We start from the raw sequence: 27,251 nt of genomic DNA on the forward strand, positions 1-27,251 counted from the left end.
CCAAAAACCAAATAATGTCAGTAACCAATAGAGCATGTCTACAGCGTTTTCAATTATGCGTATAGAACACACTGTATATCTCTTAGTAGGTTTTGAAAACAGATGCACTGCCAAATCTAAAAATCTAATCTAATCGGCCAAAGCGAACCGAATTAATGAGTTGTTATTTCCTGACACTTTTATGGTGTTAAATTTGAAAGGTAAACAGCAACGGGGGTGGTAAAATATTTTATTGGTTTTCTAACCACGAACTCGTTTCCAGGTACTGGGTGGAATGGGAATCGCCGACGCACACCGTACTTGTGTTGATCACGTTCGTGGTTACCTGCCAGTTTTTCGAACCGTACATGGCTCCCGTGGCCCTGCTGCTAGTGTTCCTCAAATACTACGTGGCGCACTCGTGGGATGTGTCCAAGGTGAACGAGGACGATGACGAGCAGACGACGGACGAGGACGATCAGCAAGACGACCAGCAGGATGACCAAGACGACGAAAAATCCAAGGTATGTCGTCACCGCAATAGTTATACGACAAGTTGTGACATGTTATGTATTTCATAACATTTTATCGATTTGATAATATTTGTGTATTTTATACGGAAAAAAAATCAATAAATATTTTCGCAGGAAGAAAAGAAATCTCTGAAGGAACGCGTAGCTGCCGTGCAAGAAGTTACGCAGTTGGTTCAAAACACGATAGGGCATATAGCGTCGTTTGGAGAGAAAATCAAAAAGTACAAACTAATATAATAAAACTCTACATTTATTTATTTCTCTTATTAGAAATCATATGCAAGAGTTTTTTCATACGTATTATTTTGCAGCCTATTAAACTTTTCCGTGCCGTTCTTATCGTATTTGGCTATCGTGTTGCTGATCGGCGTCACCATAGTCCTATACTATATTCCGATTCGATACCTGATTATGGGTTGGGGCATTAATAAGTTTACCAGAAAAATACTTCGGCCGCACACTATACCAAACAACGAACTCCTGGACTTGCTTTCCAGGGTTCCCGACAACGAAGATAAGGTAAATATTTATCCATCGGCTGGTAAGGAAATTTAGAATTTTGGAGTAAAGAATAATCGGATTCTTTTCAAAATACATTAAACCAAATGTAAAAAATAAACATATTCCATTTATTTTAAATAAGTAGCATTAATGTAAAAATGTATAAAATTTTTACATTCGGTCTGATTTGGATTAGTCGAAATATGAAAATATTAGTTTTAGTTGATTTATCTACTACGACTGTAATGTCCATAAATATTTTTTAAATAAATTTTAAATTAGTAACTTACCGTTGTTTATAATAATGGAAAATCGAACTTTCTAAATGGAAGTTTTTTAAAAATACATCTGAGTTCATAACTTTTTAATTGGTCGACAAATTATTTAGAAAATTTATATTCACCTCGCGACTCATAATGTCAAAATTAAATATCAAATAAAATTCTCTATTCGATCAATACTATTTTTGAAAATTATTCAAAATTAAATATTTTATATAAGCGTAAAAAACTTGAAGATATAAATAATATAAATTAGTCCATTTACGTAGATGAATTAATAAATTTGACGATTATGTGGCATGTCTATATTCTAAAAACATTTACACTTACCTAAAGCAAAACAATAATTTAAATTATTGCACAATATTTAAAATTATCAATAATTCTAAAACTAAAATGTGTCAATAGGTCGATGTTGTTTTATAACTTTTATAGTAGCTATTTTTAGAACAAAATGCTTCCTTTTATGTAAAATAAAAGAATCAAAAACTATTATTACAAATATTTAAAAATATAATAAGATAGTAGGTATGAATTTCTATTACTTTTGATGTTGCGTTTGAGAATAACTCACGGTAACAATGGAAAATATTAAAGCTATAAAAAAAGTATTTCTTTAATAAAAAAGTGTATACACATTTAATTTGTTGCAAGACTTACACGTGTAATAGGTAAATAAATAATATTAAATTTACTACAATTCATTCGCATAAATAATGTTAAATTAATATTTTACACAGCGACAATTAAAGGAACTTAAAATATATGAATCATCTGGGAACGTAAAATGGTATCAATTTTGGTTGGTATATTATTTTATAAGCATAATTATAATAACTTTTATATATGAATATATATATATATATATATATATATATATATATATACGTAATGACTTACGAATGATATTTCAATTTCATTATTGTAGCACACATCACTTTCATAAAAACAGTACTTAAATATGTGTAAAATATGTTTTAAATATTCAATGTAACCGTTAATTTTTTCATCAAAATAATTATCACATAATTTGAATGTCAATAAAATGTATAATATATACATATTAGCAACTGTAAAATAATATTTATAACAATCAAACTCCTATATAGTTTAAATACTAATGACAAACTATCACAAAAATGAAATTGTTGATTAAAAAAATGGCATAGTATATTTATTTCATATATTTATACCTTACGAAAGAGTATTATCAATAAAAAATAAAATTGTTTTGTTTAGATTTATTACAAAGAATTAAGAACTAACGAAAGTGTAGATAGCGGTGATAAGTCAAACAAGGAGGGGAGAAGAAAACAGAAGCTGTGATTATTTTTTAAAATTTTGCAAGGTATAACATTTAATTATTCATAGTATATATTATTACACCTAATTGCTATTTTATTATCATTGTTATTATAATTATTGTCTATTGACTATATGAGGATATGTTTAGATTTGTTCTATTCAAACCTTTTAATTTTTTTTTTTTTTTTAAGATAACTGTGTGATATTATATAGATACGTAATTTTTACTTATTTAAACAAGCTTATATTTTAAAAACTACAAATAAGTTTTTCTTACTTCTTTTTATCTGTTTATGTATTGTTAAACGAATCTATACATAAGTATTGAGCTGTTATTTAAACTTCTAAATTTTCTATTGATTTGATCTTGTATTGCCTTTAATATTATATCAAATTTGGTAACTTGTTTAAATCTCATATTCTTTTATAATTTATTATTATTATTATTATTACTATTCAAAAATTTTATTCAACATTGTTCAACGTTTATATTGTTATTCGGTGAATATTAAATTATATTTATTATGTGTAAAAAACAAAGTGTTTGAATTTTAAATAAAGTATTTTGGTCAACAATTTTGAAAAAAAAGCATTAATAAACTATACTTTACACATTATTTTGTTATTTATTAAAATAGCATTAAAATGTAAAACATGCGCATGTCATATTTTTTTTTTTGTTTTTAAGTAATGAAATTGTTAAGCGGAAGTGTGTATTCAAACATTTCAAACAGACATTAATAAGAGTAACACAAATATATAATGAATTATTGCATTTTAATTATATGCTGATGCTCTATTAAGTTATTGGCTGTAACATTTCATTAAAACATAACATGATGTTAATTAGATTTGTAAATATTCGTATAAATGACTACTAAATATTAAAACCTAAGTTTGAGTGCTCAGTGTAATTATATTGAACGTTTATTGGCTTCATGAATTCGTCTATATAAGAGTTGTTCATTTGAATAAAATGTTTATTTGTACAAGGGAAAGCTTGAAAAGAAATTTTTAAAAAACATGCTATAGCCTAGTAGCTTCCTTTACCTCTGACATTCTCACTCGTAATGCATAATGTGTACACGATAAATTAATATATAGTATATTATATTCTATAGTATATTATATAAACAGCATATAAATTGCGGTATACTCGTATGTATTTTCTCTGTTTTTAAAACATATAAAACTTAGCAAATCTACGTTTGCTTAAATATTTGATTAAATTTACTTCTATCAAACTTAAAATAGGATAAAATAATTTAAGTGTTTACTCACGTATTTTGTCACAATATTTAATTTTTTTAGTGACTTATGAGCTGGACAAATATTAAAATTCGAAAAACTTATAACTTGCTAAAAAGTCGAAGTATCATTCAAAAACCAACGATAGTTACGGATTATGTCTAATCTTTCAACATAGGTTATTTTAATCTTATACAAAAGCTTTCAACACGAAATCGATTATATTGAACGCAAATTTTTTATTTTGTTCATTTGTTAGTAAGACACAACACATACGAGGTTTTGGCGTTCTCCATTTTTAAATATTATTGCGTTATTAATATCGTTGAACACGATGTAGACGTACCAAGACAGGTGTGTATTAAAATTGTCTATACAAAGCGCCGTATATCGATCTATGGAACGGCACAAAATCAACAAACTACCACAAACACATTTGATTGATCGCATAATTTTTTATTTCTTATATAAAACTAATATAGTCTTTATAATATGATATGCTTATGTATAATGAAAATCCACAGGGTTGTCCAAGTCAAGGGATATGTTGTCGAAAAAGTTAGTTGATTTGTTTTTTTTCTGAAATTATTAACAATTTTAATTAAAACAATTACGAACGAATATTTTTTATCCAAAAATCCACTCACAGTGCGCTTGAGCTTACCTCTTTTTATATTAAAAAGCTGTTTTATGATATCTTGTACTGAGTAATCGTTTTTTTGCATTTGTGTACTTCTTTTTATACGGTTATTTGAACTGAAATTATTATGTGATATAACTTCTTCAACCGATAGAGGCATGTTATCCGGTCCGAAATCCTATAAAAAAATGTAAATACATTTTTATATAGAACAATGTATCTATTTAATTGATTCTACACTATATATATAGTATACGTATCTAGAAGCGAACTGACAGGGTCAGTTGGTAGCCATACTCACCAAAGTCCTCCACAAATGTTACACTTGGGCCTTAAGTTATGTTAGATTATTTGCATCACAAACTAACTTATACCTATATACTTATACTTATAACCTGGACCTCCATGGCCTCACTTTTTCCCTATATACATATAGTTTATAATAAATGTAAATATTTAAGTTCTAACGATACATTTATTAATAAATATATAAATACAAAAAATACATTTGATAATTAAAAACCGAAATGAAGATAAGTATAATATGCTATTAAAAAATAAAATAAAACAGCTCGTTACAATAAGTTGAAATTAAATAAATTAATAAATGCATATGTCTTAGTCAAACGGTGTGTGGTACATTATTTATTTTAAGTATAGTACTACAAAAAGTTATTCTCGACAAATATTCTGAATCCAAACTCTAAATCAGGTATCAAGTAATAATTTCACTCGATATTTCTAACAAACAAAAAATAGATGCTGGTTAGATTAGTTCCAATGTCGTAGTCTAATCCACCAAACCAACTTACCGGGTGGCAGAACTAAGCGTCTACCTATCTGTTATTTATTTTATTCTAATTTTTAAGCTTGTTTTCAACATTATTCATTATACATTATCTTCTAAAGATAGAAATTATATTTTCAATAAATAATAATATATAAATGAAAATATAAAAAAAAAAATTTATTCCGTTTTGATGTTGGCCTTAGTTACAGTTGTGTTCATAACGGTAAAAACTAATATTTTATTTTAGTGTTTTCCTTAGTCAACGCATCTTACGAATTCGTTAACGAAAAACATTGAATAATAAGTCTATATCTGAAAAACCCTACTTTAGTGTAACAACACCATAAGCTGATCACATTCTTGTTAATCAAGAATACTTTTGAGGTTAGTCTGTTTTAAAAATGAATCAATTATTTAAAATTCACTAACTTGTTTTTATTCCCATAATAAAATATCGTACGTTTCTATTCAAAAATATGGATTTGCCACTAAATTCTCATTTAGATACCGAACAGATGACACAATCAATCGGGAAGAGAAAATTTGTGAAATAAAATAATCCGTTAAATGATATCCTAACAAAAAAATATAAGAGGTTTAACTCCGAAATTATATATTTTCTGTTTTTTTTTTTTTTACCTTAAATAATATTTTACAGAACAAAGGTATTCGCTGAAAGTAAGAGAAAATCTAGAGCTCCAACTTTAAAGGACTTTTGTATCCAAACGTTTGACCTCAAATTATCATACATTTTTAAAAATTGTTGTCAATATCATCTTATGTATATTGATATTTTATTATAATTTCTTAAATGTCTATAGAATTGCAAAGCAGAACAAAATTATAGATTTGAGGTTTTAAAGCTAATGATGGAAGAAAAGTTGTGAAAGAACAGATGTGATGTGGCAAGACCACCATCTGAGAAATGGCTTAGAAATGAGTAAACTATTATATTAATTATTACTATGATACATTTAACGAATGCATGATTTTCAACGCAGATTGCTTAAATTTATTTATAAATCATACATTTTTTCATGAGTTAAGAAATGAAATTTCATTCATTTATTCTTCATCATACCCAAATTGAATAAATATCGCTTTTGAAATAAGTTAATTTTGTAAATTTTTATTTTTATTGTAGTGAAAAATTGTAAGCTCTTCGAAAGAAAAAAAAATCTAAAAGAGCAAATGGACAAATATAAAAATTAAACAATGACAATAATTGTTATAATATAATTATTATATTATACAATTTATTCAACTTATATTTGTATTCGGATATGTTCATGTTTCCGTTAATGTTGTCAATTCCGTGTCTGGGTAGGCATGGTCGTCCATAGGCTGGCCGATAGAGACATATTATAACCATGTCAATGTCTGGCCAATCGTGAAATTGATATTTTATATCAATATTGATATCATATTGATATTTGATATAGTATAATTATTAAATTGTAATCATATCAATGTTTATAAAAAACAGTGAACTGCAAAAACTATGCATTTTTCAATAATTATCTCTTCTTTAAGTCTTTCATATCAACATTGAAGTAACATTACTAAATCGTTTATCATAAGATATGATAAATGTTTTGTATTTAAAATACACATAATAAATATTTTTCGAAGTTATCATATGTTTTAATTCTGATACAGAAGTAATTAATAAGGTTATACTACGTTAATAAGTTCTAGTGTGACTATATAAAAATGTTCTCATATATTAATAACTTGCAACAAATTGTAAAACATTTTCAATCCACATGTTTACTGAGCTCTTCTATTTTTAAACACAAAATAAAAAATATAAAAAAATATAAAATAATTAATTTTTGTGTTGATGCATTAGGCCACTTAGATACAAGAATATTAATACAGTGTCAGTCATCTACACAGCTAATGATTATTGATTTTCTTAAGATTACGTTAGGAAAAAAACTTTTTCTCCATGGAAAATAGACAAAAAAATAAGTTTGTAAGCAGTTAAGTTAAAATTTATATAACTATATCCCTATAGTTTGTTTAATTCAAATGTATTATATATTATATAAAAGTCAGTCTACCGCCAATCACAAATATTATTAAACGATATAACAAATCCAGTAGACTTATCGCCTGAAGTTTTATAGTTATGATTAGTTAGTTTTATGTACATCATATATACGAGTATTCGCATAATGCACTTTACAACGATACTCGTGTGATATAATAAGTAAAAACATTCTTTAAAATATCAAATTTAGATAGTTTCAAACCGAAATCCAAAAAATTACATAATAACTAAATACCATAGAAGATAAAAAATAAATAAAGAGTGTGATGGAGTTAATAAAACGTTCTTGTGAATCTTGGTAAATCGGTTATTTATTTTATTGTTATATCTATTTTCTTACCTTCTTATTAATATTAATAATCAATGGTAGTATGTATCTATATTAAAAATTTTCGTTATAACTTATGACAGGTTTGGTTTTATTCTGTAACCGTACGAATATTAATTAATACGATAGATAATCGCAAGGCCCTGTACGGTTGCACTTTTTGTACACCTCTCGCGCCGGCACTATGTGTAGTAAGATGTGTTTAATAGCACCGCGGTGCACCGTCCCCTAAAGCAGAACTCACTGTACCTACATTGTTTTTACAAAATCTTCATCAGTAATGTTATTAGCGATTATTTTAAAAGGAATTATTATAAAAATATATGCTGCACGCAATCCTCTGTACACAATTAATGATTAGTAAGTAAATCGATATAAATTCCTATAATATATCTATATATTATGCGAAAATGTGTAAAAAAACTTAAACTATAAACGTTATATCGATTGTATCAGTTCTGTGCTGTCCACCGTTATGTTCGCACGTTCATCACACCATGCTCGCAATAATTTGAACTATCAGTATTATTATTATTTAATTGTGTTACCACGACATAATATTTCATCCGTCACGATTCTCGTCAAATCGCATGTTCATCTAAGTGGAATTTATCGCTTACTCTTCAACCAAACTAGATGTAAATTTAAAGAAAAGCAAATCGTTTTCATTCCCTCTTCGTGGACGACGATCTCCCCGAAATTTTCATTTCTCCTCCTGTCACAATCTCACCTACAGCATGTCCTGAATCCACAGTCAGTGACATTAGTTACCTCGGTGATGGAAAAAATGATCTTTCGAACAAAAACATCACCTCCCACATTCATAGGTAAAACCATCTACTCCGCGCTGAAAATTGATTTAATTTCTCTGATGGGTACCAATGGTTTTACAGTTACTACCAAAGGTATCTTCCTAATTATCAAAACTCGTAATTATGTTGAGTACTTTTAAATCATCGATTATTGCAATGAGTATGGTTTAAAGGTCCATACATGGTCATGCACGTCCTATCAGAGTATTTGTATTTATCTGCCGTCTATATCATCCAAATCCCGTAAAGGATATCGTTACGTCCCTCCAGGATTTTGACTTCTCCATCATGAGTGTGCTAAACGTCCACCATAGAGTAAGCAAAGAAGTACTTTTCACTTTTGTACTTAATTCAAACGAATTCAATCAGACCATTTATCAACTATTTTTCCTTCTAAACTTCAACATAGTGGTAGAAAAACTGCAAAATACCCATTTCCCACCACAATGCAAACGATGTCAGTGATACGGTCCCACACGCTCCTACTGTAGTGTCAAGATGTGTCAAATACAGCAACAAACATCTAACTGCGTCAAACATCAGAACTAAGTGGGCATTCATTATATTCTGGTGCACTAATTGCAAATTATAAAGACTGTCCTTCTTTGGAAAAAATTTCAAAAATGTCTCATTATAGAGATCACACTACGATCATGGGCGTCCCTAGGGGGGGGGCAAGACGGGGCACTTTCCCCCCCTTGAAATAATGTTATTTCCAGAGAAATTGGTAAAATTCCAAATGATAAATTAGTTTCTAAAAATAGATCTACTAAGTTTCCATAACATATTATGTCAACGCACGGCTCACGGCTATCTATGAAAACTATCATTAATAATAATCGGACTATTTTATCTTAATGTATTTTTTGAGTGATGTTTTAATTGTACATTATATATAAATGTCAGTAATGTTTTAATTCATAATTTTAATAATGACGAAATATAATAATTTACTATAAATAAAATGTATAAAAAAATGTTCATTTATTTTTTAAATTAATTTTGCCCCCCCCCCCCCTAGAAAAATGTCTGGGGACGCCCATGAATACGATTGTAATACTTCCATCGTCAATAGTGTCATAGATGTCTTGCCAGCTAAACACTTGATGCGAAGAATAACTATGGGCAAAGACGTGCGCAGAAGCAACTATATGCACCTCGAACAATCTACAAACCGAATATATTTTAAATATTTTATCTCAGTTTGTTATCCAACTAAATTCTCTAATCACCCCATTAATTCCCTTTTTATCAATACTCTTGAACTAATTGCTTTTCAAGAATACCATATCTTCTTAATTGTCCAAGTACATACTTAACTGAATCCAAAATCACAAATATCAATTCTTGTCACGTTGTAAAACTATATTTTATTTTCCAATATTACTATTATCATTATATACATTTAATCTGTCAATATTAACTGATCGGCATATTATGTTATTTTATTTTTATTGGATTGTATAATCAACATACTAGAATGTATAACAATTATTTCTCATATAATCATTATTATGTTCACTAAAATGATAATTATATTTTTAATTGTTAAGCTAAATACTGCTATATATAGCTAATAAATAGCTATACTGATAACTATGTAAAAAATATAAACATATATTGATTTTACGAGGTTTATTTAATTAAGATAAATTTGTTTACACGTCATCCAATGCTTCAAAAGTATTTTCGTTAATAAGTAAAATAAATTATTAAATCAATTTAATTTAGTTAATTTAATTATCAATACATATTAAGTTAGATCGACTAACCACTTTATATGAATGCTATATTTTAAAAGCTTTTGTATTTATTCAGATTTTTTTTAATTATATATAAATGGTAAAATATATTCTCGTTCGTAGTCAATTTTTTCAGAAATATATAAATTATAAGAATCGTGGACTTTAGCCTCTACCGTTTCTTCCCCGTAAAAAAAACTAGCCCACGGATGTTTCGTCCCCGTCAATTATTAAGATAAGACATTTGGTCCCAGAGAGTTGTATAAAGTTATTTACCCATAGGACATTTGGTCCCCTGGTATTTTAAATCGCTTTGTTGAAATTATTTTTATAAAACGCAAAAATTTAGTATTGAAATTCAATATTTAGATAAATATTTAATATCTAAACTATGTTAAAGTATTTAAATTTGAGGGGTGGCAATATTCGAAATATCAAATTATATTATGAAATATATTACATAAAATACAAATTTTTATGAGTCAAATTTAATTTTTAAATAATATAATTAAAATATATAAAAATGTAATACCTTTACACAAGTACAATTATCAAACATTTGTTGGTTAGTGAATCAATATTATTTGAATAAGAGAATTGCAAGCCATGATTTTCTTTCTCTTTCTATCTCACGCGCAATTTAATAATTTAGACGTTTTCTATTTCCAACATACCGATCAATCTACTGATGCTATAAGAATTTTAAAAACTGATTTAAATTTGTTGTAAAGTCTTCTTTATATCGACTTTCCCACTTTTTTTGATTTTGTCCCCCAAAATTTCACAAAATAGGAATAAAAAAATTGGAAACATAAAAATTAACAAAAATTAATTTATTGGTATGTTAGAACAAAATTTTAAAATGTGAGAAAGTCGATTAAAGAAAGTTTTATGACAAATTTAAATAAATTTTCAAAATCTTTACCGCCTTAATAGATAAATCGGTACGTTAAAAATAGAAAACATCTAAATCCCTATATTGTGCGTGTGATAAAAAGAGAAACAAAATCATGGTTTACAATCCCCATAACGTATATTTCCTTATAAAAATTATTTTTAAGAATAATTTTACAATTATCTTTATCGATGGATATTTATCTTAATTGAAGGTCTTCTTATCGACGGACGATATCTAGACTATATTTGTCAGACAGTGGGATAATAAACTACACAACGTTGTTGATTATTAAGACCGAACCATAAAATTTAATATAAAATTATATACACTAATATATTTTATTTATATTGTAAAGACTAAATAATATTGTATAGGTAAAAACTACCCAATAATAGTTGGTGTAATTGTGCGTACGTAAGTGAACTATGGAGTGTAGGTATAACCACGAAGAGGAACAAGAAATTAATGTACGATTATTTATACTATAAACAAAAAAATGTAAAAATTAGTATCCGGTGGGCATGTTCAAGAAGGGTTGTATAATAGATCAATAACTTATGACAATGGAACATAAGTTTTAAAATTTTAAGATCACAATTATCACAGTTAGTACTGACCTAATAAATGCTACAAAATCTAAATATGTTATGAAGAACACAGCAAAACAAAATTACGATATACCGTCTCGAATTTTTGCACCATTATCCAATGAAAGTTAGTTTCATTTTATAGAGATTTTACTGTATTTAAAGACACTCACCAAACACCTGCCACTCAAGCAGAACGCACGTCGGTCGGGATCGCCTCGGGCGCAATCGGTACCGAAAGGAAACCAACCGACTTCACCGTTGACGATATAAAACCTGTGTTGTACTGACTGATCTTGACAAGCCAATCTGCACGGCCGGTCCATGTCTTCTGCAAACAAGAAAATATATTCAATAAATGTTTAAAAAACAATCGTATGTATTCGGTAAGAACACAGCCAGTTGTTATTGTCTCACCTGGCACCGACGATAGTTGCATTCCCAAGCCGGAAAGTCTTTGCACTTTTTGACCGTACTTGGTGCATATCGTGGTCGCGTAATCCACTATGGACTTTAAACCCGATTTGCATTGCTAATAATAAGAAAAAATAAAATATATGATTAATACGTGCCATGTTTACTTGGTAACTTCGGTCGTCGACAATTATAATTTATTTTTGTAAATGTTTTTTTTTTTTTGATGAATGCACATAACTAAACTGTATAAACCTGAAAATTCCTCCAACAGTTTATGTCAATTCCAAATAGACGTGATCGAATTTTAATCAAATGCAAACTCTTTCAGACTTATTTGTATTTGAAAATTTTAAAAATGTTCTTTCGTCGTACGTATTTTATACAATGTTTCACTCTACGCATTAACATTTAACTGTAAGATTAACAACACACTTTTTCCAATTGAATTCCGAAATTTTAATTTTAATGTGCATATTTAATTTTGAATTAAACTTCAAAATCATTGACTCCTTTACTTAGAATCGTTGTTCGATTGCAGCGATAACCAACCGTCTCAAAAAATCTAAACACTCGGGCGCAATATAATTGTCTTAGCTATTTTCAGCCCACTATGTAATGGAGTATAAACGTACTTTTTGTTTTTCATAATCACATTTATTATATTGTTGAATTTCTCATACTTTTGAGATCAAAAAGAAAAAGTTTTTAAATTCTATTCATATTTAGTAAGCAAACCAAAAATATTGGTGCTGTAAAATAATAAAATCTCAATCAACGTCAGTAATACTTATTCCATGAACAAATTTAAACCAATTTACACCAATTATGAGCGATTGTTAAAACGGTCATGTAATATCATCGGAATCTAAATACATTTTTTCGCCGTTAATTCACATCGATTTGCGATTAAGTAGCACGGATCAAAAATAAAAATTAAACATTTGTTTAATTGTTCGTGCATTTTATATCTAACATGTAACGTATCGGTTACATTTCATTTCGGTTGCGCCATCCGGATAATTAGGCCACGGGACGTGAACATTTAAGTTTTTAAAATCCGTATAGCAGCTAACCATTATAACCGTGTTAAAAATCGTTTAACCTACTATTTTATTTAACCTCAAATGCATTTTCATATTAAAATTATAATCTTCTTTCTCTTGGATCGGATCGCTCTATATCTCTTACGAATCGCAAATTTTAATTACCACTAGTGTTACGAATTAGCATATATTACACACCGTATTATGTAAATTGTAACTATTAAAACTGATAAGCATAATAGATTGTATCATAATATCCTGATTTCTTAAAATTTCTAATACGACGATAATATTTATTATAATAATTATTATATTATACTATAAAGGTAATCTCTCACTTAATTTCTCTGCTCTCCCGATGGTTATTTAAATATTATTAATAAAATCTACTAATACGATTTTAAATAAATGTATCATTAGGTTTTTCTGTTGTCTATCACCAAGTATTTTTTATAAAATTAAATAATACAAATATCCTAAGTCTTTGAAAAGTAATCTCAGACTACGAGATTACTCTTCACTTTCAATATGTTAAACTTTGATGATTACTTAATCATTACACTCTATTGAAAATAATTATATAGATACTATTTATCACTAGTATTGATGAAACATATAATCACGTGAATACCAATAAAACTAATTTAAGCTTTAAAGAAATTATGAAAATGATGAAAGATAAAATCTTCAAATATTCTTAAAACTACTAAAGATCTAAAACTATGAAACATTGAACGATCAAATTATTTTTAAGTATTCAGTTGATTTATAAACTTAACTAGTAAATTAACAAGTATTCAATATTTATCTTCTTCATCCTTACTCTTAATACTTTCTAAAAGTATTCCCCACCATTAGTATCACTAAAATCCTCCATTTTTTTTTTAAGTATCCAATAATCACATTTTATAATTACTTCCTTGTTAAGACGTAACTTATTATTGTCTTGCACGAATTGCATTGCCGACTCAATTTTCATTATTTATAATAAATTATTTTAATACAATTTTTGATAATTACTTGACAATAAGTTTTGAAAAAAACGAAACTTGAGCTCATTAAAACTTTATTTAAATAGAAAAAATGTGATTAAATCTAATTGATGCAATGCTGACGGATGGTCGACAGAACTCTTAATTAATTTATCTGCACAGGTTTTAATTTTAATCAGCGATTCGTGATATCTTCTCACTTTTCATGATTTTTATATATACACCGATTTTTATTTAATTATATATAATTTGATCAATTTTGATGTAATTTTTTCCTTCGAAAGAGCCCAACGCTCATAAATCGTTGTTTATATTTATTTTTTAATATTAAAAATAGAAACCAACAGGCAAAAAAAAATAATTTATTAATTATAAGAGACCACATTATCGGTAAACATTTGGTCCAGATAATAAAACCACAAAGTAATTTGTCGACATTTAACCAATACAACACGTAAAACGTATAACCGAATGCGCACAGCCGGACAGCCTAAAGTTTAGTGCAATATTGCGAACGGGTTCTCGTTGTTTGTACGTAGCGCAGTGGTTCTCAATATATTCCGATTCATGTTATCTTTAGCCACTAGAATCAAACACTGCGCAGGTCTAACGTCAAAATATTCCGAACCTCATGTTTTGGATTGAATATAAATAATACAAAGATACGAATTTTGAGGTACGCTGTGTTTGCACGCCAATGACGTCAATAATTTGGTTTTTATTCGAAAAAAAAATTTTTTTTCTTATTTTTTTTTATAATTTTCCCGTGGAGATTTCGTGCCGCCCCTACGCTGGGGCCCACCTCCCACTTGAGAATCACCGAGTTAGCGTCTCGATACGAATTAGCAGTTCCGTCGTTAACGGGTAGGCAGCTTAGACAATTGCCTAGGACCTCGCACTTACTCAGGGACCCACATTTTGTTAACTCAGTATAGTTAGATATTTTTTGGTGTAAGGAATCTTACTGCTTTTGCCTAGAAACTCGCAAAAGCTTACAACGGCACTGCAAATTAGGTACTCACGTCTTTCTGCGGCCGGCAAACCTTGATGCTGACGAGCGGCTCGCAGTCCTCACACGTTTGACCTTCGACCAGCTTCAGACCGACGCCCGGCATCATGCAACTGTAATGGCACACGGAGATTGGCTGCCATTTCCATCCGATGACGCCGGACTCCGGTGGCAAAAGCGGCAACGGCCGGGACGGTGCCCTCAAACGACTCGGCAGCGGCGGCGGCAAAGAATCGTTTGGCTCGCATCCCTTCACCGACTCCACGTGCAGCGAGTCCGGTGGCGCTAATTTCTCGCACACGAATTCCTTTTGAACGCGAAAAATTAGTGTTAACGGTAGAATGGAAACGATAACCATAATAGGCGCTGATCAAGCGAACTCGCATCATCGAGAACTATCGGAATGGGTTTCAAATACGTTCGTTAACCCTGGGCCTCAATTATCGGAAACACGAGTTTTGGGTTTTCACCATTCGAAATTTCGCATTTTGTACAGTTATCGATCACGAAATACAATTAGTATCGCGGAGACCATCGTTTTAGGAGCAAAAAAACAAATCCAATATTTTTTTATAGCAATCAAATATTTTTATTTTCAAATTTAACGAACTCACGTTATCGCCCTAAAACATTGACTAAATTTATCGCCGACCGTTTTTGTCGAAGTAACATTTCGAAAGTTCCCAATGCTTTGAAATGAATATGAAAACATGCACAACATTTATTGACAGTCTAAGATTGTTCTTTGATTTCATTTCTAATACTTCTGATGTATTTACGAGTAACATTATTTATTCTGCTTTTAAAATACAATTTAGATTTTTTTACTTTTATAATTGTCTCAAAATGTTAAATTGTGACTCTGAGTTTAGCAACTGCGAACACAGTGCTCGAAATTCAGTCGACATAACAAACTCATATTGTTCATCAAAAGTCTATAAACGTTTGTTTATTGAATATTACTTTGTAAATTATGCATAAATGTGGGCGGACGTAATTTTTATCCAACCGAAAATAATGTTTTTAAGTATTGTAAATATTTAATTTTTAAAGAAATCAATGTCTCGGATTCGAAATTATTAATATTTTCAGGATAATAATTTATCCGAAAAACGATAAATATTATTTTATTTTTATACGAATTTTTTTTTTAATATTTATTCTTTTTTATGTGTTAAAGTATAAGTATTTGTTTACTGTTATAAGAATATTTACTTTACAATAACCTCCAATACAATAAGTGTTTTTCTTATTTTTTTTTATGTGGCAGGTAGTTCCATCCGGAAAAGACCATCCTCGACTTTTTATTCCACCTTTTTCTTTGTGACACCAAACAGTACACGCGTCCTTAGCTAAAATCATTATAACAATATATATTAGTAATCGCTATTGCAACTTGTTTTTATATTTTATTAAAATCAATGGCTCTTTAAAAAAATGTTCACAATTTAGACTTGATAAATACAAATGATTAAGTTCGGTAAAAAAAAAAAAAATACATTTTTAAAAATATATTGTTTGATTTAAATTTATTTCAGTTTAAGCCTAATAAGAGATATGGCTATTAATTATTATATATTTTAATTTTTTTTTTTTATTTACATACACCCTTGGTAGCTGTGGCCATTGGGTGGTATTATAATATATATTATACAAATATTAATTATTCTTGGCTATAAATGAAATTCATAATCGTACTCAAAACGTTTTATTATATAGGTACTCGTACAACATCTCAATCAACTCAAAATAAAATATTATAATATGTAATACCAATTTTTATAACATTTTTAAGTCTTACCATACATCAACTTAATTACATCAAATCGTAACAATCAATTTGATAAAATTTAATATAATACTAGGTAATTTTGAATTTTAGTTGTTTTTAATTGAATTTTGAATAGTAACTATATTTTAGATGTATTCAGTAATTTTTTTTACTTACGATCAGAGCTAATCTTTTGAAAACCAGTTCCCAAGAGCTCGTTATCATATTCTTTAGCTCTTAAACAAATCTCATTTGAGAAATCTTTGAGAGTAAGCTGAGGTGCGTTAGAACACTAAAATATGAGAAATAATAAATTGTTGTTAAACTTTATATTGAACTTAATTAATTTACCTGTTCTGTTGAACACGATTTATATCTTTGATCACCACCAGAACATGTCTTTCCACCATTCTCTGGTCTAACAAAAATCAAGAAATAATACAAAATTTTAAAAGCTATTAAGATATTTTCAACGCAAGACCTAAGTTATGTATTTTTATTATATAAATTCAAAATATTAATTAAGAAAATATTATATTATAGGTGCTTATTATAAATATTGTATTTATGAAAATACTTATAAATATATACTTAGAACTATCACGTAATTTTCAAAGCAGTGCAAGTATTTTATTTTTAATTTATTATTTGACTACATACCAAGTCTACAAAACTACTTCAATTAAATTGTAAACAATTTTATAATATTTTAAATTAGTTTGAACAATAATTTTTAATTTTAAAGAAACTATTTACACTTAATACAATAATTGTATAATTAATTGTATTATTAATATTGTCGCTGTATTTTTTTGATTTGCACGTATAATCATATTTTTTTTTGGGTGGTCTCATAAATCATATATTCAACAACACAACTGAAGTAGTAGAGTAATACCATATTATAATCGTATTAATTTCAAATTAGGTATTCAATGTAGGATTAAAATGCAATCAATATTGCAATTTTATTGATCGTTTTATGAACTCCAATAATTGAATGTAATGTTATAATTCTAAATATAAAATGAAATTAATCTTTATCAAAAATATTTATACCATTGTTTATAACCATTATTTACAACCATTGTAGTTTTTTTTTACCAAATAATCACTTGAACTCATATATATTATTACATTATTATTTGTATTCTTATAATTATTCGACGGGGAAGGTGTTGCTGCACCTTTTCGAGGTCTCCCCTGTAAGTAGTGCTTACCAATCCATATTTTTAAAGGTACAACACTGCGAATATTATAATGGAAGTACGAAACGAAACAGCAACAGCACGACGGTCAAACGTCTCAGGACTTCCTGGCCATATCGGCAAAAACAGTCCTTTTAAGGGCTACATACAATATAAAAATAAAAAACATAAAAAAACCTATAAAAGTCAAAAAACAAAAAAAATAAATAAATGTAATAACAAAACTCAAATTAACAATGACAAAACAGCAGAAGAACATGATAGCAACGGAAACTTGGACGATAAGGACTTTAAGAGAAATACAAGAATATTACAACTAAATGTCGAAGGCCTAACAAAAAAAAAGTCATATGAAAAATAAATAAATAAATAAATAATTATTCGGCATTATTATTTACATAACAGATGACCGATGGTTAAAAGTAAAATGTAAACTACTTAAAATCTTAACAGTTGCAACACGCTTACACCTTATTTGAATTTTTTTTTTTTTCTTGTACGTTTTCACACGCATATTTATCTTATGATTGCAACCATGGATTCCTGACTCGAAAAATATTTATGTAGCATTCATGAGTGCAGCTATTATTTTTGGCACATATTCGTTTGCATTGCCAGCGATAATTTAAACGGTGTTGAGCCGTTGATATGCTTGATAGCCAGATAATATGCTTGATAATTCATTTACAAAATCAAGAGGAATCTAACTCGAAATATAAGCACTACGGGCAACTATTGTTAACATTTTTATAGCTCTCACATTATTTAATTCTTTATAGCATCCGTTTTATTAAATATAGCACTTGACAATTGACGCTAATAATAAACTATAACCTAAAAAATATAAATTTAGAACCTTTTAGTTTTTTATTAATGCTGGCGCCAAATATCAAACAATTAACTACCAATATTGTATAGTCTTATTTTTCACGGGTGCAGTAGAATGAGTTTTCACTGCCCTTGACCCAACCGATATCATATTTCAAGTTCAATTGAGTTTGGCCGATTTGGGTTAGGCCGATGTCCTAAACAGTTTAATTTTTCAATATCATCGTTTAATTTTAGAATTTTCCCATGAAGTGCAGCCAGTGGACGAAATCCTCTTTCTGTTTGTAAACTCTCTTTATTTATATTCTATAATTGTCTTAATTACTTATTCAGGGTTGGACTAGGCCACCGGGGCAACGGGGCATTCCCCGGTGGGCTGCTGTAATTTTGGTTAAATAAAATTACTTAGATTTTTTTGTTTTTAATTTAATGCGTCTATCTTCTACTCTTAAAATAAAATAAAAAATATCGTCTTGTAACATGACATTACTAATGGATGCGATGACACAGGATTAGGTAACTCGGAGTTTGAAAATTTAACATATTTAATGTCGCGATAAGCCAATTGATAACAATGATTTCATCAGAATATTTATAAATAGAAAAATTGTAGGAAATTTGAATACAAAAGATGTGTACAATATGTTAATTATACGAAGTACCGTTCGCGTTTGTTCAAACATTTTATTAAAATAAAATGTTGGTATGGGTTACGGTCTTAGAAGATTAATTTTCTAAGACCATGGTATGGGTAGACATTGTCACGCAAGATATGCGATAACGAAATTGTTTTTCGATAATAATAATTTTTATAAGATTTATTAGACTTTTATTTAAAAACATTTTAATAGTTTTGACGTTCAGTCAATAACAAGTCTGTTTTTAGTTTCAAACCTTAATGGACCTTTGGGCCACATTTAAATGGCCAAATTAAAAATGGTTCTAGAGCCAGACAATATAAAAAATGTATATGATATTCAATGACATTTGCTAGTTTTGAAATTTACTGTGGGCCGCATAAAAGAGACATTAGTTGCCGACCCCAATGTTCTAGCTCAATTAAAATTAAATGTATAAACATATTTAAATCAAATCATTTTTATTGTGTAAAATTTATCTTAATAGGTAGGTCATTATATCAATATTATAGATAAGATATATTATGTGTAACTAGATTTATTTAAGGTATAACATTAAATCTGAAAATACTCAAATGTACTTGTGTGAATATTGTTTTTTGAGTTACGAAGATACATTTTCAGTTAAACAATAATTTGATCAGGTACCTACCTACTTATAAAGTTCCATTGAGGCCGTTCGAAATTATTTTGCCCGGGCCGAGCTATAAAGCTAGTCCAACCCTGTACTTATTATATTATTCGTATCTACGGATTGTAAATAAACTACTTGATTTTAATAAGTGAAAACGTTGTAAGCCTACAAAAAATTGATTAGATTAAAGTGTTGAATCGTAACCCCCTCCCTTTATCGGTAACGGCTTTTCTTTGGTTTTATTATATATTTTTCTATAAGACCATTCGGAAAACGCGGAAAGTTAAGGATTAAAGAAAGAAAATATAAAAGCTATCTTTGAACATATTTCGATTTTCATTCAAACACCACTTGTTGCTAGAATTAGAAATAGTTCACGTTACTGAGTATAAATCTAACCATTACAATACTTACCTTTAAGCCAACTTCAAAACGCTAAGCTATCTGTGTAATACTCTTCGAACACATCATAAACGACAGAACATAATGTTTCGAGATAAACGTTAGCACGTATTCCAAATCGACACCGGCAACGAAAATTATCTTTTTATTGGATTTATAGTTAATTTAACTAATAAATTTTTAATTAATTTTCGTCTGTTTATCATTACTTTATACAAATCAAGAACAACAAATAAATAAACAGATCTGTGAGCCGTTTGTATGCGGTATAGTGCCGGTCGACGACGGTCACTCTCGCTGCAACCTGACCTGAAACTCTGCGCAGTACGGTAATTCAATACAAATCACAATCGTTGTCAGTATGACACTTAAGGAAGACCACGGATGCATTTATTCAGAAAGGACTCAAAAATGGTTATCTCCTGAAAATGTGCTTATAAATAGTGCTTTAAATTATTATTAAGTTTTTAATTCAAAATTGTTTATTATTTTTAATGAATGAAAAATAATACTTTAAGGATTACAATACATGTTTTTCTTTAATACATTCCTTGTAGATGAATAAATATGAAGTGATAAACTTCTAAGTTCCAAAAAAATACAACATACTTTTTCAGATTTAATAGTTACACATTAGACTATGTACAGTACACATAATTATAGAATACGGACAAGACAAATACAATCAATTAATCAAAATGTTATGTGTAAACTACGCGTCATGGTTAGAGATTATTTAGCTATTTCTACTAATTTCTTTATGCCTAAATGATTCACTCAATTATTAACGCAACGTCGTGATAATTCAGGGCAACTTTGGACTTATAATACTTTCCATTCTCGGTAGTATTATCGTACCAAAGTACTACGTCGATTACAATTACGAAATTTCATAAATCTTAGTAAATAGAAGGCTCTCTAAACGAACACTGTTTAAACCGTTGTCATTTACCTGGGATTATTACACCTCCTCAGTGAGGTCATGATGCCGGTACTTCCGCTATTGAGATCGTTTTTATCTCCCAACAAACAAGACGAAGCACAATCCGAGAACGGTTGCCAATCGCTCCACCCACCATCGATACTTTGGTGTGGCGCAAATCCGGCTTGTAAGGCAGACAAACCTTTATGCACGCATCGACCGCTTCTACACCACTAAAACCGTTACAAACGCAATTACTTTGGACTGTAAAAATATGCATAAATATCGTTTTATGTTGGACGTATAATTTTTAATCGATGGTCGGTTAAGAGTACAACTCAAAAATATATTAAAGCTGTTCGACTTATAAGTTTCTCTCGATGCTTTAAAATATTTCATGTACCCAAAAACGACAACAACAAAAAAAATAATACAAAATAATTTTTTCGAAACTATAGTGTCAATATGACGTCGAAATATTACGTATATTGTAAACTACTAATGTAAACTATTATAACATTTTTATTTTTTATTTTTAACATTTGTGATTACTTACACATTAAACTCACAAACTCTTACTTTGTTTGGGCCACATAATGTTCCTTCTAATGCGGGATGCGATGTCCACGTGTACCGGTCACGTTGACAATGCAAGTCCCGACAAACTTCACCCAAGTCTTGACTAATAGCGTGTACACTACCTCTACCGTACTTAAGCACACATTGCTCATGTGCGTCAAATCGTTCGCCGGGCAAGCGACCTTGTTGCTTATGGTCCAGATACTCAGAGGTACCACTTTCATCGAATAAACATCCAGCTTGTGAACTCCTGAAATAATTGTATTTCGTTATTTTTTATTGTTATATCGCACGAAAAAACACCTTTAACACATACAATACAATGTTCAACAACTTAAAATTATATAACCTTACTTGTTAAAACAATTTAAAAATGATTCGTAAGAAATAATTTTAAAAAAAAAACAGAAAATATTAAATATATAGGTATTATACTCAACAACATATGAAATGTATTCGAATTCAAAATTTAGTATTAAAAATGAATAAATATAATTACTTTTATATTCATGCTAAAAAATTACTAGAAATACCAATGTTGTGTAGGTAAGGTATATTTTGCAAAGACTTAATCAATACTTCAAAAGGGTACTACTGCCTGGGTAGACTTGGAATAATGACACGCAACGAATTACAAACAGTACAAAAAAGTATTATAAAATGAATTATGAAAAAACCAGAAATCTATCCCTCTCAACTTTAAAGACTCTTTAAAGAAACTAAAGTTTTTAATTTAAAACAATTATTTTACCGAAATTCCTTACATTTTAAAAATATATTGCACACTCTACGCCAAAATAATAATTTAATTATTTCTTCAGTCAAAACATTAAAAATCAGTGGATATTTTGGTAAAGTAGGACTAGATCTATAAAAAAATATACCACTTAATATTACAAACTGTAAATAGGCCTGCGCACGCTTATGAATACTATTATTTATTTTTTTCTTCTTTTTTCTTTCTCTTAAAATTTATAATTGTTAAAAACCAAGGGCGTACCCAAGGGGGGGGGGGTTCAGACACTCCATTTAAATTTCTACATACTCAACGATTTAATAGTAAGTAGTATAATAATAGTGTATTTTAATTTCCTATTATCAGATAAAATAAAAATTTTGGACCCCCCCCCCCCATAAAAAATTTCTGGGTATGCTCCTGTTAAAAACTAAATATTTAAATTATTTATTAGACTCCTATTTCACCAAAACGAGGACATGCTTAAGTAGTGAATTGGGCCAAATACTTTATAATTATGGTTAAATATTATTAAATGCTTAATATTATATTTAATCTATTACAAATAATTGTTAAATATATTCAAATTGTTTATATGGCTAGATAAATTATTATTAATATAAGATATCAAACAATTTGATTTGAAATTTAAAATTTAAACTAAATAATAAAATAATTAACTGTATTATAAATTATTTATGCATTATACATATACTTTTTTCTGTTTATACATAACTAAACTAAAATACCAAACAATTATGAAGCAAAACTATTTAACTTCTGTCTTCCAAATATTAGTGCTAATAACGTTTTGTAAAATGCTTACTGTAAAAACTTCTCTAGATACTCGTGACTACACGTAGACCATGTAATTTTACCACTTCCAAGGGTCGGTGACATCAAGTAACTTGTCGGATCACAGTTGTTATCCGATGCAATGCCGTCATGACGCATTCCCAAACTAAAAACAAATTAAACACATTAAATGCTTAACCTATCAATTGTTTTTATACGAAACGCCAAGATGGTAATTTATGCGATCAAATTTTTATGTTTTTTATGTAAAACTGGTTATTATGTCCTTGGAAATACGATTCAAACAAAATAACTGTCGTCTTACACTATACAATCAACAATCCCACGAGTTAGCACGAGATCGTCTAACATAGACGTGGAATAATAGAGCGTAAAAAAAAAGAAAATTCACTTTTCTCGTAATTTTACTGTTGTTTTCATATTTATTTATTTTTTCGGACCTTTTAAATACATCATTATTAAAATACAATCTAAATGTACGTTCGGATAAGATCAATAGTCACTGTTTCACGCATCGTTCTCGTGCGGATTCGAATCGTTTTGCACGAACGCATTGTCAACAAAAGCATATGTATTGATTATTTTCGTTTCATTTTATTTGTATTTCTTACTTGTGTCCGATTTCGTGCGCTACTACGTAAGCGCTCTCGAAATGACGACCTTCGTTCACGGTGCAACTACTAGTCTTCGTGCACATGCCAGCAACAGGAGCGAGACCTGTGTAAGATAATGTAAGAATAATTGATCCGTTAATTTCAACAGCCGTTTAAAGCCACGGTTTATTGCCGCCTTCATCGAAAAATATCACTCACCTACCACTTGATTACTGATTTTACCATTTTTACCGGTCACATATAAATCGAGGCCGGTCAGTATAATGGCGTGGTCCCAATGCAAAGGATCCGAGTCTTGCGGTGGATTTTCGGTTTGCTGCCATTTACAAAAACTGCTCAGAAACCGATCTATATCATTAGATCTGAACAGTCCATCGGGATCTGAATGTAAGATCTCCAGTCTCTTCAAGATAAAATTAATTTGACGGCCTAGCGACGGGTCATGATACAACAAGTCAACCTGAACGACCACAAAAAAAAAGGAAACAGATATTTTAATCTTGCACGTATTATTTGCCAATATGCTGCAGGAGTCCTCTAATTTGACAATATTATTTGTAAATCGATAACTAAATGCGACTGTAATACGTTTCGATTCCATTAGCGTTTTGATAAATCGTTTTTATTATTATGCAAATCACTCTCAGATATGTCATTTCCGCTATTATAAATAAATCGATACTAATATTATTAATACAAATAATTATACACTTGATATTGTTAATATTAATTAATGCTATTATTACTATTCGATGTACAAATTATATGTAATTAATTGTTACACATAGTAACTAATAATGTATAATTAAATAAATATTGTAATATAACGTTGTTTATGAAATAAATCCTGAGACGTGAATCATTCGGTTAAAAAATATCAATAGTGCTATTAGAAATCTGAGAAGTATTCAGTTGCTACGTAAAGTCGATAAAGTTCAACGAGTAACGTACAGCGTTCACCATGGCCAACACGAATCGAATGATTTCTTTTTCGGTATTCGATTCGAAGTTAATGGCCATAAGCCTGTAAAGATCCTGGTCGACGAAAATCGCTATCTCCAGGTTTAGCACGGCTGGCGGCCAAACAGCTCTTTTCGTTCGAGTTTTAGGCAACCCGTCATGTTCATTCACAATGATGAATTTTTCAAGTGAGTGTTTTAGCTTCACTGCGTTTTCTAGTCGGACAATTACGTGCGGTGTTTCATCTAAGCCGTGAAATCGTTCCGGTAACGGGCTTATTGCATAATACTCGTCCTCGTCAGACTTGAGGATGCCCCTCTGAACAAAGAACGTATATTATATACATACAATGAAATAGAAATTTTTTAAATTCTATTACGCTTTACCAATCCGTGGCAGACGTCGAGGGCAGCTACGTGCGGTGAAAAACTATGATAATAACAACCGGCATCGTTCCATTCGTTATCAATGATTTCTGATTTCCCGTCGTTTGTTCTTTTCAGTATAACAAACTTATCGTCGAATAGATCGATATTTTTTCGCAAATCCAATTGGAATTTACGACCGAAACGATTAGACGTAAAATTGACCAGTCCAATTCTCGGCATATTTTGATTTAAGTAAGTTACGCCAAAACGTTGACCTGAAGGAACAATGTAAAACACGCGTGATGATAATATGCAGATACCACATACATATTATACGCTCTGCATACACTTACATTATGGTAATACGTATAAATCGGGTTTGTTATTATTTTTAAACAACCAGAATTTCCACACAAAGGTCAATTTAACATTGACATAATTAGTTTTTTCCTGTAAGATAGCTCTGTCAACAGACGAGAAACCCCTATCTAAATCTAGAGCGTGTAAATACCAACAGTGAGAACTATATTATATTATAATTTGACTATTATGCGCATGTTATTGACCTCTTCGAAAACCTATGAGACCATAACGATCAACATTTATTCGTTTAAACTTATGTTAGTCCACTGTCACCTCCCCCTTTTTTAAATTCGGTAGGTAAAAAAACATTAAGTAACAAGAGTTTGTGAGTTTTCACTGCATTTCCTTTGCACTACATCCCCCTTCCCAACTTCCACAATGTGTTAAAATAAAAATTACCTCATGGAACTTAAGCATGATCAATGCAACTTACTTGCATCGGGTCCTACTAATTGCCTCCATTCCGATGGTGTTAAATATTCAATTAGATTCGTCTCGTTGATCTGAAACAAATTTCTTACATCAGGATATTTATTTTAATTTATTCCCTATCGATGGAAAACTAAAATGTCGATTTTAAGCCTTAAATATAGACGCATTTTTACTTAATAAAAGTAACATTCTGAGCATAACAAAACGAACTGAACGCATATATTATTATCTCTAAATAGGATGTAATTATTAAATAAAACCAATTCCATGATATTATTATGTACCATTTCCGACATAACACAACCTAATTAAAAAGTATATACGATTATGTACTTCACACTTTTTTCGCCTCCAAATTTATCAATTTAAATACAGGATGCTTACTATGGGTGTTATATATATACAGACGTAATAAATGCGAATACAAAAAATAATAAATTTAAATCATATTATTTCATAAAACTACACTCGTATAAATGTTTCTGTATTTCATATACATAAATATATGGAAATATGTTGTCACGCCAAACAACATTGTTTTACAATATGAACCCGTATTTAATCTAAAAACGCAATGGATTTATAAATATGTTTGGAAAATACAATTTATATAATCTCAGTGTGTCGTGGTCGATATATCATAAATCTATATTTACACGCAATTATAGATGACCTTTTTCATTAGATTTACACAATATATCTCGTGACCCTTGCTACTGATTGTCTGAATATTTAAACAATAGTCCATGTGTACCATTAATTTCCATCCCCCCTTATAAATTATGTTATTATTATTATTAATATTATCAAGAGTACGGA

General features: G+C 29.3%; 2 protein-coding genes across 2 annotated transcripts in view; one reads left to right on the forward strand and one right to left on the reverse strand.

Moving 5' to 3' along the window:
- LOC112694498 (multiple C2 and transmembrane domain-containing protein) overlaps nucleotides 1–2,921 on the forward strand; it is a 101,816-nt gene extending 98,895 nt beyond the window's left edge. The window contains exons 16-19 of the mRNA XM_025569981.1: nucleotides 263–503; nucleotides 627–733; nucleotides 824–1,031; nucleotides 2,534–2,921. Of these exons, the coding sequence (XP_025425766.1) occupies nucleotides 263–503; nucleotides 627–733; nucleotides 824–1,031; nucleotides 2,534–2,620 (643 nt within the window). The 3' untranslated portion in view covers nucleotides 2,621–2,921. The remainder of the gene's footprint in view (nucleotides 1–262; nucleotides 504–626; nucleotides 734–823; nucleotides 1,032–2,533) is intronic.
- Nucleotides 2,922–4,282: 1,361 nt separating this feature from the next.
- Nucleotides 4,283–27,251, reverse strand: part of LOC112694523 (A disintegrin and metalloproteinase with thrombospondin motifs adt-1-like) — a 30,449-nt gene continuing 7,480 nt past the window's right edge. The window contains exons 2-17 of the mRNA XM_025570019.1: nucleotides 26,434–26,503; nucleotides 25,656–25,912; nucleotides 25,261–25,587; nucleotides 24,508–24,769; nucleotides 24,307–24,412; nucleotides 23,706–23,840; nucleotides 22,144–22,393; nucleotides 21,595–21,797; nucleotides 17,284–17,350; nucleotides 17,110–17,224; nucleotides 16,377–16,513; nucleotides 15,175–15,468; nucleotides 12,118–12,232; nucleotides 11,874–12,031; nucleotides 4,512–4,665; nucleotides 4,283–4,425 (exon numbers count right to left, since the gene is read on the reverse strand). Coding sequence (XP_025425804.1) covers nucleotides 4,349–4,425; nucleotides 4,512–4,665; nucleotides 11,874–12,031; nucleotides 12,118–12,232; nucleotides 15,175–15,468; nucleotides 16,377–16,513; nucleotides 17,110–17,224; nucleotides 17,284–17,350; nucleotides 21,595–21,797; nucleotides 22,144–22,393; nucleotides 23,706–23,840; nucleotides 24,307–24,412; nucleotides 24,508–24,769; nucleotides 25,261–25,587; nucleotides 25,656–25,912; nucleotides 26,434–26,503 — 2,727 coding nt within the window. The 3' untranslated portion in view covers nucleotides 4,283–4,348. The remainder of the gene's footprint in view (nucleotides 4,426–4,511; nucleotides 4,666–11,873; nucleotides 12,032–12,117; nucleotides 12,233–15,174; nucleotides 15,469–16,376; nucleotides 16,514–17,109; nucleotides 17,225–17,283; nucleotides 17,351–21,594; nucleotides 21,798–22,143; nucleotides 22,394–23,705; nucleotides 23,841–24,306; nucleotides 24,413–24,507; nucleotides 24,770–25,260; nucleotides 25,588–25,655; nucleotides 25,913–26,433; nucleotides 26,504–27,251) is intronic.

Source organism: Sipha flava, unplaced genomic scaffold (assembly GCF_003268045.1).
Source record: "Sipha flava isolate LNK unplaced genomic scaffold, YSA_version1 130_pilon_pilon, whole genome shotgun sequence".
NCBI classification, from domain to species: Eukaryota; Metazoa; Arthropoda; class Insecta; order Hemiptera; family Aphididae; genus Sipha; species Sipha flava.